This window comes from Megalobrama amblycephala, linkage group LG3, assembly GCF_018812025.1.
Source record: "Megalobrama amblycephala isolate DHTTF-2021 linkage group LG3, ASM1881202v1, whole genome shotgun sequence".
NCBI classification, from domain to species: Eukaryota; Metazoa; Chordata; class Actinopteri; order Cypriniformes; family Xenocyprididae; genus Megalobrama; species Megalobrama amblycephala.
In genome coordinates this window covers 27,917,607-27,930,527 of record NC_063046.1, presented here as the reverse complement: position 1 = coordinate 27,930,527, position 12,921 = coordinate 27,917,607, and the positions used below count along the sequence as shown (strand labels likewise).

General features: G+C 35.5%; 1 protein-coding gene across 2 annotated transcripts in view; it reads left to right on the top strand.

The window, feature by feature from the left end:
• The window catches only part of ptprn2 (protein tyrosine phosphatase receptor type N2), a 217,873-nt gene that overhangs the window by 20,230 nt on the left and 184,722 nt on the right, over positions 1–12,921 (top strand). For both annotated transcript variants that reach the window (XM_048184803.1, XM_048184806.1), the window contains exon 2: positions 9,025–9,075. In XM_048184803.1, coding sequence (XP_048040760.1) covers positions 9,025–9,075 — 51 coding nt within the window. The remainder of the gene's footprint in view (positions 1–9,024; positions 9,076–12,921) is intronic.

Below are 12,921 nucleotides of genomic sequence, written 5' to 3'. Positions count from 1 at the left end.
GGCTCAGAGTAAGAAAGAAATTTTCATCAGACTCAAGCACAAAATGTAATTTGTTCCAGAGTGTTGCTTGCTAGTAAAAGATAACAGTAGAATTAATTAAATGTTTGTTTAAAATGTATTTTTATGAAGATGCAACTGGCATCTTCATTGAAACATGTTTTATGAATGCTTTCAACAATCCAACAAACTCCTTCTAAATTACTGCTAAGTGCAACAGTCATGTCTGAAAGTATGATGTTGAAGCAGTTGTCAGCAGTCAAGTTCTAAAATCCCATTCATAAAAATCCCATTCATTTTCTCCATAGGGGAATTGATTTTTAACAATAACTGTGACAGACCTACTGTGAGCCACAAAGTTGTTAATCATCAATATAAACTTGTTTAAAGTCACCATAAAATCAAAATGGACAATTCTTATTCTAGTATCCCTAGTAATCTTTAATCAAAATAAATTCCCCTCCCTCTTGCAATGACATGTCTTCTCTGATGACATTTACTTGCATGAGGACGGGACAACTTGTCATTCACGTGAGATCACATAGCAAACCACAATGATCTAACAATCTAACCAATACTTGATGGATAAATTCAAGTCCCGCTCTACAATTTTTCTCAATCTGGAAGCCATTTTACTCAGATATACATCACAATAGGGAAGAAAATACTATTGCAACTTCCGTTTCATGAAGTAATAGAGTCATTCTCCCTGTACTCTGAAAATATATATACCTAAATATTTGTATATGCATATTTTGCAATAAACACAATATATTTTTTTTCAGTATAATATAATCAACATCTTTTAACCAATAGTTTTATATTTTTTATATATTTTTATTTTATGTCATTCACGATGCCTCAAAGGATTGTAGTTTATTCCCTCATTAAAGCTGTTAAGCACACAGTCTTGTACCTTAGTCTTTTAGCAGATTTTACTTTTTTTTTTTTTTTATTTCTAAGTGAAAAATGAATGGGAAAAATACTTCTTGAAACAAAGCCACTAAAAAAGGGGCCACTCTATCATGCTGCTCTCTGGAAGGAACCCATAATTCTAACTGGTCAATCACAGCATTCAGTCATTCAGTCTCATATATTCAATATTAGGGATGCACCGATACAATTTTTTAAGGACTGAGTATGAGTACCGATACTTTTTTTTCTGGTACTCGCCGATACGATGCTTATACATTTATTAATTTCTCTCCCCCTTTTTTTTCTTTCTTTGGTGATGTGGCAGTTCTACCCAAATGTTTACGTCCACTTAAGCCATAACCGACTGAATTTACGTGAGATACTCCACACGATGAACATTTTGACAACTATGTGTGAATTTGACCATTCAGGCGCAAGGAGAACTGATCACGCACTGTCTGAGAGAACTGGGATCGTGCGCAAGAAAGAGAGAGAGCACGTACGAGAGAGCGCTTCTGGTCCGTGTCATTCAGCGCGATTCCGCCTATCCCGCCTTCACTAATCGATAACGAATTGTGATTGAAAGCATGCAGTTCGCAATGTATTGTCATCATTTCTGAAAATTCTGTTGGTTATGTCACGCGAGGTATCGGTCTTTGGTATCGGGGGTATTTTTTAGGAGCTTGGTATTGGTATCAGTGCATCCCTATTCAGTATCATCAGTGGCAAGACTGTGCATCTGTAATGTGTATGTTTTGTTTAAGTTTAGTTTTTTCCTCTGTTTCCATTTGCCTGTGTTCCTTAAGTAATCCTACACCTGTTTCTGTTCTATGTGTGTTTATTATATAGTGGTTGTATTTGCTTTATCTCTATTTCTCCAGTGTGGATTTAAAGGTGCAGTAGGTAATCAGGGAAATGCTAATGTTAGCCTGCTAGCATTGAAAGGATACGATCCCAACCTCCCTGCAAATCGCCGTCCAAAGCCACGACTCCTCCAAAACACATGAGCGCGTACACACACACACACACACACACACACACACACACACACTGCTCTCTGCAAAGCATCACAAGAGATTGCAAACTACCTCATTCTACATATGAAATTGTATTATTTCATTCGGACCGAATAGAAAGATTGGATGAACATTTTATGGTCCCACACCTTCCACAGACGATATATGTTTAGAAAAATACATTTAGGCCATTTAACATAATGATTGCTATCAGGATATGAGGAGACTTTCAACCAGTATAACAAAAAAAATTGTCTGTAGAGAATCATATTGCACCTTTAATAAAGACTGTTTGCGTTTGGATACTCCTTCGTCATGTGCTTTTATCATAGCCAGTCGTGACAATGTCAGTCTGCTAAAGTATTATTATAATTATTATTAATTAACAGTTTATCAACTGAAATTTCACTGTCCAGTTTGTTTTATTATGTAGTATTAAGTAATTTGCATGTACTTATAAATTAACTGACAGTTAATGTACAGGTAGACCAAATTTCGAGGGAGGACTCAATTTCGTAAAATTCACGTGCCTTGTGGCACATCGCAGACTCGCTCTCGCATTACATCCAAATTCAACTGCTACCATCTTGCGTCTCGTGTATCGATTATAATGAAAATTAGCTAATTTTACTTCAGTATTAATATTACAAAATTCTTGTTACTAGACCAATTGATTTGAACATAGTCTGGACTATTTTTTTCTTATTTGAAACTTTAATTATATTTTAATACCTTGATAAACTGACATATTTTCTTCTCATTATACAGTATTGTTACTGACAATGTCTAACATCCACAAAACAAGTGTTTTATTTAGATTGGAACATGGTAATCTATTGCCAAAGGGCTTCTCTTTAGTGTGCTGTGCCATGGGAGACCCTTGTCTTCCCTAAGATGAAAAAAATAGATTTCAGCTATTACTGTTTAATTATGTTTCCTTTTAATCAACCTCCGGAGCCAGCGAGCAGAGGCCTGTCTGCACGGACACTCTTCTGAGATAACAAATATTTTTGTCGACCTGATTTAGGAACTAGTAACAGGCAGAGCGTGTTTTATCCAGACAGACGTCGCTGTGTGGAACAGGGGTAATTAATATGGAATGCTGATGAGAATCCTGACAAGTTCTAATAAAAGAGGCTGAGTGGTTTGATAAGACTTGAGTGCCCAGAAGTAATTACAGCGCTTTAGAGCAGAGTTTAGTGCGGGACTGTCTTCATGTTTAATAGAATCTTCACCTGACCCTCCCTCCATCATTGACAGGCCATTTATTACAGCCGGCTTTCTGATTCAGCATGCCAGTAGCTGCACTGCACTTTTGGGTTGGCAACAATGACATTGGCTCTTTTATGAATTATGATTTTTACAGTAATGACAGCTGTGAGGGCATACAGACAGGGAAAGAGAAAGACAGATAATAAAGCAAATGTGTAGGTTATAAAGTCATCTCAGAGGCTTGAGAAAGGAGGAAAAAATGAAGCATTTTTCTACTGTGTACAATGTAATAAATGTATGTGGTAATGAAAAAGGGAAAGGCAAAATGAGAACTCTGATTCTCGCTCTCTCTCTCCCTTCCAGGGACATTTGTCTTTCCCTTGTGCTTTATCAAAGAACAGCTGCTAAAGAGTCCCTTGGCCATGTGCACACACACACACACACACACACACACACACACACACACACACACACTGGCACATGTACAAAGCTTTGTAATCTTTCCTCTTGTCACCTAAGAGCTCCCTTTCAGTCCCATCTCCATGGAGACAGCAAACTGTTTTGTCAGTTTGTGTTCTGGTCGGTTCACCCTCAGCAGTCTGTGTTCGCATCTAATCCTGCCTCATCCCTCTAGAAATGATGTCCACAATAGTCACAAAAACTTTTTGTCATTTTCTTTTTTCATTATTTCTGAATTATTCTTACAGTATATATTCCAGAGATGATTCATTGGAAGGTGGTGCTCAGTGATGAATGACTCTATATTGAGGTCAATGGATAGAATCAAGAGCAGCTCTTTACAATGAACCATTAAAGACTGTGAATGACATGAATTCAATGGATCACAAGCTGCATCACACCTCTCTTCCTCTTTTGTCATGTGTAACATCTTGTCCATCTGTTATTATTTTATATATCTCTGACTATTTTTTCTCTTTTTTTAAAAAAATGTAAAAAAAAAAAGAAAAAAAAAAGAAGCTTTTTTTTTAACATTTGTGCCTTCTGTGCCTTCTTGTTTTTCCCTTTTATAGACTGATCCTCTCTAAAAATGTCTTTGTAAGCTGTATATAGAAATAAATGACATTATAATTCATAAGAGTGATAATTTAAATGATCAAATTTAACAGCATAAATGTAAAGAGTACTGGAATACAGTTCAAAAGCATAGGGTTACATCGTTACGCCAGTAGGTGCTGACTATGGCGGGCCGGAAGGTCCAAAAATATGGCTACCGACTTGTCGCGGGAATTCACTATACAATTGCCAGTAGCCACTGAGTTTACCACTGATAGGCCGGCGGTGCATCTGTATACACACTCTCCTCACGCAGCTGACCACTGACTCTCCTCAGCCGGCGACTCACTTTCCTCACGCAGCCGGCGAATCACTTTCCTCACGCAGCGGACGAATCACTTTCCTCACGCAGCGGACGAATCACTTTCCTCACACAGCGGACGAATCACTTTCCTCACGCAGCCGGCGACTCACTTTCCTCACGCAGCCGGCGACTCACTTTCTGCAGCCGGCGACTCACTTTCCTCACGCAGCATTAACTCTCCTCACGTTTCTTTTCAAATACTGTGATGGTGCAATAACTAACTACATCTAGTAAAATTTATCATTTTTGTGTTGTAAATGTAATTTATTCTGAAGCAATATTCCCATCAGTGTTCTGTAAACTGTTACTGTTAAGATGTAAACTGTTAATCATCAGATTTGTATATGCCCCCTTAAAGGGATAGGTCAATCAAAAATAAAAATTCTGTCATCACTGTTGAACTAAAAATATATTTTGAATGTCAGTAAACAAACAGCTGACTGTAGCTAGTGACTTTCATAGTAGGGAAAAAAAAATATGGAAGTCACTGGCTACCATCAACTGGTTACTGACATTCTTCAAAATATCATCCTTTTTCTTTCTTCTGTTGAACTAAACTCATATAGGTTTGGAGAGTGTAAGTCAATGATGACAGAATTATCATTATCATTATTATCATCAATTATCACAGGTTTAACGATCCCTTGAAATTGATTGTCATGGCATTTTTTTTTTTTTTTACCTTTATAAAAAGGTACTTTTCCCCTAACCTTGGCTATCAATCTCATGTTAATTAGAATAACTCACTGTAGGGCTTTTACCGTTATTTTTTCCACGGCAGAGGAAACAGAATCTGCATCAGAAGTGGCATTTAGATGCATGTATAAAATTGAATATGAATGTGCAAAACAAGCATGAAAAACGTGTAACAACTTTACAATAAAGATCTATAAAGCTTTTGTGGATTTTACAAATTATCTTCAATATATTCTGAAAAAGTGACATTTCCCTTTTTGCAAAGTTCAGATGTTGATAAAATATATAACTTTAACTAAAGATAAATTTTTGATTTGCAGCTGTCATGCTTAAACACTGGTTCTGCAGATTTTTGACATTTCAAAATTGCATTGTTTTTGTAACCATCACATTAGTTTATGGTATACGTTACTTTCATGTTTTTTTTTTTTGTTTTTTGTTTTTTTTTTAATCAGCTTACAACAGATTCCTTATTTGATAACACCATTCAAAAGAGCATTCACTACAAATAACATTTTAAACAAGGCACCAACAGCTATACTGCTTGGGCCCCTAAACAGTGACTGTTTCACTGAGTCTAATGTGATGGTTACAAAAACAATGCAATTTTGAAATTGCATTGAAAACAGTCTTTTTCATGCTTGTTTTGCACATTCATATTCAATTTTATACATGCATCTAAATGCCACTTCTGATGCAGATTCTGTTTCCTCTGCTGTGGAAAAAATAATAAAAGCCCCAGAGTGAGTTATTCTAATTAACATGAGATTGATAGCCAAGGTTAGGGGAAAATTACCTTTTTATAAAGGTAAAAAAAAAAAAAAAAAAAAATGCCATGACAATCAATTTCAAGGGACAGTTAAACCTAAATGATAATTCTGTCATCATTGACTTACACTCTAGTTTGTTCCAAACCTATATGAGTTTAGTTCAACAGAAGAAAGAAAAAGGATGATATTTTGAAGAATGTCAGTAACCAGTTGATGGTAGCCAGTGACTTCCATATTTTTTTTTTCCTACTATGAAAGTCACTAGCTACAGTCAGCTGTTTGTTTACTGACATTCAAAATATATTTTTAGTTCAACAGTGATGACAGAATTTTTATTTTTGATTGACCTATCCCTTTAAGGGGGCATATACAAATCTGATGATTAACAGTTTACATCTTAACAGTAACAGTTTACAGAACACTGATGGGAATATTGCTTCAGAATAAATTACATTTACAACACAAAAATGATAAATTTTACTAGATGTAGTTAGTTATTGCACCATCACAGTATTTGAAAAGAAACGTGAGGAGAGTTAATGCTGCGTGAGGAAAGTGAGTCGCCGGCTGCGGAAAGTGAGTCGCCGGCTGCGGAAAGTGAGTCGCCGGCTGCGGAAAGTGAGTCGCCGGCTGCGGAAAGTGAGTCGCCGGCTGCGTGAGGAAAGTGATTCGTCCGCTGCGTGAGGAAAGTGAGTCGCCGGCTGCGTGAGGAAAGTGAGTCGCCGGCTGAGGAGAGTCAGTGGTCAGCTGCGTGAGGAAAGTGAGTCGTTCGCTGCGTGAGGAGAGTGTGTATACAGATGCACCGCCGGCCTATCAGTGGTAAACTCAGTGGCTACTGGCAATTGTATAGTGAATTCCCGCGACAAGTCGGTAGCCATATTTTTGGACCTTCCGGCCCGCCATACCGGCCCGCCATACTGACAAGTGATTGTCTTTATATGCGAGTCATTGATTCATTCACATTCCGATTCTTTTAAAACACTGACTCTTTTGACTCAGTTATTGAATCATTTGCTCAACCAATTCAGTCAACAACTGTGTCTCATTTGTCAGCCGCATATGTCATTGAGTCTGTCTCATTTCAGAAAAGTAATAATAATAATTATAATAAGTCAATTTTATAATGGTTGCTTTTCTGAAATGAAACATTTCGATGACTTATGCGGCCGACAAATGAGCAGCCTTTGAAATAAGACACAGCGGAATCATTTAATGAAACAAGTGAGTCATTTGCTCAACCGATTCATTAAGCAATACTGATTCATTTAGGAACGCCACAATTTTTGACACATCATACAAATTCAAACGCATTTGTGACCTCAATCTGGCAACCTACAACCCTGTTGCGCTGTTGACGCGAGAAGTTGAATCAAAGCAAGCATCAGCATCACAATAGCTAAACCTTACAAGAATCGAAAATGGGCTACTTTCCCATAAACTGAGTGAGATCATGGACGTCAAGTCTCTGTCGCGATATCTCTCCTGGCGTTCTGTGGCGCGTGACAGTGCCATCAGTTCAAGCAGAGCGCACAAACCGATTATCTCTTCCACTTTACTAGCTACAACATGAAAGAAACATGAATGAACCTCTGAAGGTATGTTGAAAGATACAGTACAGCTTAACGAAATCCGTATCATGTCTCATGTAATCGCTCAATGAGTGTTTCAACCGCGGAAAGACAATAAAACAGATGTAACATTTACCGTCCTATTTACCTCAGAAAAGCCATACAGTGTTCAAAAACTCGTTAGTCAGCTACAAAAATAAACTTAGCGAGGAGCATTTTGATAAATATATGCACAATATTGCATATCCCTTGTATTAACACGTGCTTCAATATTGAATGTATGTTTGAATAAATCCGTTTTATGACAGCCACCATTTAAATGTTTATAGGCTAAAAAATGAGTAGAAACATAATTAATTAAAAATGTATTATAAATGTATTATTGTTTTTAAAACTTCATGTTCTTTATATAGCTTACAAATCGATTCATTTTAACCTTTAATAATAGGCTGTAATGACGTACCAACTGTTGCTCTGTATAGTTTACAGCATTAGTTGAGAGAGATTTTTTCTTTAAAGGAAATTTGTCATGTACTTAACCTGACAGCCCCCAAATTAATCAATATTTAATCGAAGGTAATCAAAATCAAATCGGAAGCTCCTGAAATCTAATCCAATTGAGAAATTTGTGTCAGTGCCCAGCCCTAGTGTCAATAATTGTATTTTATTTTTTTTTACTTGAATCAAATGTTGTTTTTTCCATTTTCTTGTCAGAGTGCACCAAAACGCTTTGTTTACATGTTAAATTCACAAAAATTGCCTCATGGGGGACGATTCCCCCTGACCCCCTACAATTATGTAGTTTGTCACCTTTTTCACCTCTTCTGAGTTTGCAGGTCTGATTTTTACCTAGGAAAGTTGTTTTTACGATAATTCCAAGAGCACATGAAGGCAGCATAAATCACAAATGCACAGAGGGGCACACAGCCATTTCGACCTTCAGTGTAATGTTAATGTACATTGTTAAATACATGAAATACATGTGTTTTTGTTTCATGTTCCACAGTTACATTCACCACAGTGTTTCTGTTTATGTAATAAAATTTGTAATAATAACAATAATTATATATATATATATATATATATATATATATATATATATATATATATATATATATATATATATATAATAAAAAACATGAATAATTAATATTATAATTATTCATATTATCATAATTGCCGTTACCCCCCAATTACTCAATGCTAACATGTTTACTGAATTATTGTGCGCTGGAAAATCAATATCACGCTTGCAGTGGTGCTGTTGTATGCATTAAAAGTGGCAGCCATCCAGTGTCGAACCAAAGCATATCAAAAAATAAGGTTATTTCAAAGCTTGTTTACTGCACAAATTAAAAGTCCTACTAATTAGTTCCTACATTGCTGATTATTTGCGGGTTGTATTCCAAATACTGATCAGCAGACAACTGATTTCCATTCCACTGATGATTTTTTTTTTTTTTTCCCCACAGGTTGTCTGTTTGGAGATGTGGCATGTGAGTTGTATGAAGTCTGCATCAACGGTGAGTCGTTAAATGATTATACATTGTGCACCATTTAAAGTAAATTCTTCTAATTAAAAAAAAAAAAAAAAAAGCTCACAGATAAAGTCTTTTCCAAAACGAGCTGTCACTCTAACTATCTACAATGAGCTTTACAGAGTAACTTTCTTTCATTTATCTGTCTTAGATTTATTTTTTGGGAATATTTTCTCTTATCAAACTGACACTTTAAAAACTGCAAAACATAAATGCCGCAAAAGTAAGGTTCAGAGTTGGAAGTAAAAAATGTGTGTGTGTGTGTGTGTGTGCGTGCGTGCTATTTAGTGAGAAGTTAAGTGTCAAGTTAATGTTTTTTTTTTTTTTTTAATTTACTGTAGCCTATTTATTTGTCTTGAGCAATCTAATCAAAGTTTATTGTAAAATTATGTTTTAATTATTAAATTGTGAATTAATTAAATTGCCTTATCTGTGCTGATGTGATGTAATTGTATCTTTGGAAAGCAAGGCAGAGCTTCTCATAGATACTCGAAAATACGGAAAGCTTGAATGAGTAATGATTACGATAGCACTTAAGTGATGGTGAGGCTGGATTGAAATGAGGCCAGGCAGTAACTGTGTAGGACTAGCCTTCAACATTTCTCATATTGCAAAGCAATGTCTGTGTGGTCTTAAGAGAGAAAGTGCGGGACTGAATGCAGACTTGGCTGCAAAGAATACAGTATGAAGTCAAGTCTTTTTAAGTTCAAGTTGGTGAAAAGAACTAATCAATGTTTAGGTGTCAGAAAGAAAGTCTGAGATTTACCTTGTGCTACCTGATTGCAGATCGTTTTCTGTTAGATTTGAGCTTCAGCATTGACATTCTTCTCTTCTTGGCTTTGTTTTGGTCTAGTCATGATTAAAGTATTCTATTCTATTCTATTCTATTCTAAGTAAATGGTTTCTTTTCAACGTCTAGAGCTTAAAGTCACCATAAAATGGAATAGGCATGTTACATATGAAACGATCATGTTGCGATAATTGCTGAATCTTTTATCATGGTATATGGTATTATCAAGGTATTGAAATAAGTTGCAAAAAAATTTTAATACTATAACAGGTTTAATAATTTTCTTTCTTTTATTCTTGTAACAAAAATAACCCTAAACATAGATATATATATATATATACAATAAAGTAATACGCACAAAAAAAATCTAAACGTTAATGTTTACTAATTAATTAACTAACATTAACAATGAGCAATAGCTACATTTGTTACAGAAGTTAATTTTCTTTGTTAGTTAAAAAATACAACTGTTCATGTTAGCTCAGGTCCATTAAAGGTGCAATGTGTAAAATTCGGGAGGATCTTTTGACAGAAATGCAATATAATTTACATAACTATGTTTTCAGTGGTGCATAAAGACCTTACATAATGAACCGTTATGTTTTAATTACCTTAGAATGAGCCCTTTCTATCTCATACACCACGGGTCCCCCCTCCATGTCAAGTCGCCATTATGCGCCGGCATGTTTCTACAGCAGCCCTAAACAGACAACATTCTACAGAGCGTTTTTAGTCACTATGTTGTTGTTCTTCTAAATCGTTCGTTTTTAGAGGCAGCTTGCATCGTCACTACATTGAATATGCACAAAGTAGTAGTAGTAGTAGTAGTCGTCTGGATTATTAGAAGCTAGTGATCGACCGATATTGATTTTTTATAACCGATACCGATACCGATTATGCAGCTGATAACCGATATGCAGAACCGATATTTATTCAAAATAAATGTTAAAAGTCTAATGTTTTAAAATGGAGAAAATAAATGACAGGGGAGTTATATCACCTTTGCAGAAATGTAATTTATTTTAAACAGTTTTAGAAGGTTTATGTGCCATTTAATAGGTTTAAGAGTGAGGAATAATTCACTGGGTAATTTTAATTTAATTCACTGAATAATATTAGCTGGAATATATAACATTGTCAGGAAAGTAACAAACAAAACAGCATACATCATTGCATTTTCCAACTAGTGTTATTAATTATTATGTTTTGTCGGTCTAGATCATGAAATGCTTTCTGACAAAGTGCTGTAACTTATCTATGCATTTACACAAAACTATAAATTGGGCTACTCAACCGCGATCGCGTGTGGAGATAATAAATAATTTCCACAGAGCTGCATTTATTTAGATTTGTATTAACTAAATAATGGTTATGTAGTAAATCAAATGATTATATAATCTAGGGTGTTTAAACGAGATAATCTTGTCAAAAACTTCATGCAGTGGCCATGCTTGAGGCTTCCTGATCATCAACCCATCAGGTGCTGAGCAATATGAACGAACTTTTTTTCCCCGAGACTATATAAAGTTAAACAGCACTTGTCAGTTGGCATTTTATGATCTAAATTTAATCTAACGTTAAATCATGAAATGCCAACTGACAAAGTGCTGTTTGACTATAACTTAATCAACCGCGATCGCGCATGGAGATAATAAATAATTAATTTCCACAAAGCGGTAGGCTATATTTATATGTGTATTAGCGAAATAATTGTTATGTAGTAAATGATAATATAATCTAGGGTGTTTAAACAAGATAATCTTGTCAAAAGTTTCATTCAGTGGCCGTGCTTAAGCCTCCTGATCATCCGTCAGTTGCTAAGCAATATGAACGAACATTTTCTCTACAACAGATAGAGAATTAAATTCAGCGCTTTTATTTTCAACATGCACTCATTCATGTCTGTTTTATTTAATTCATGTAAAGTTACGTCTTTATTGGGGCAGGACATGACGAATTAAACTACGTGACTCAATGAGTCAATTGATTTTAATAAAGTGTTATTAAATGTTAAAATTAAGATTAATAAATGCGTTAGAGGTATTTTTCATTGTCAGTTTATGTTAACTAATGAATTAACTTAAATAATGGTGCCTAAAGAATCAGAACATATTAAAACAATATCTAGGGAATGTTATAGTCCAGAGTGAAGTATAAAAATGTTTTTTGAAAATAAATAGCCTTATTGGGTGATGTGATGAACATGATAGCGAATACAAAAATCTGAATTGCTGTTTAAATCATTTGTAGTAGCTGTAGTGCAGCTGCTTTGTTTACGTGGGTTACTGGGGTAACCGCTGCAGTTCTGCTGTTCCATCAGTGCCATCTGCTGTCAGAGAGTGAAATTGCATTTTCATTCAGCACGTCTCCTTCACTCATTTCGCCATGCGCTCTCTGCTCATGCACGTTGGGCTTGTTTACATCAGTGTGCGTGCCTCTTTGACGCCGCATACAGCAGTGTTGTGTATTTTAAATGGTTGACGGGTAAAGTATTCTTAAAATGCATTCTAAAAATCGGAATAATTCATAATAAATAATTATTCACGGTATTTTTAAGTGCCCATGATAACAATATCGTGCATTTTCATCATCGTGATATATCGTATTACCGTATACCAGCACGTGTCTAAAATGGAAGTCGCTATTGTCTTGTCTTCCCTACTTTGACGTATATGCAAGTGAAGCGGCTTGTTGAACAAGAAAAAATGTAGGGCTGGACATGATTTTGTCCATCGGGAATTGATTGGATCATTGGATGATAGTGGTTTTGATCTCATCTAATTGTTATCAGACTTTGCAGATGCTGAAAGCTCTGATTTTGACAATTTGATGTATAAATATGTTGACTCCATACCAAAGAAGCACAGTGCATTGACCAAAATAGTCTGAAACCTACAAAATTGGTCAAAAGTCAAAGTTAAATTCTTTCATTTGTGCGATGCTGTGTTTGGAACCCTGTGTGTGATGATTTTCTCTTGACTTGGAATACACTTGAAGCCCAAACAAGATAAGTACTATTTCATGTCATTCACTTTAATTAA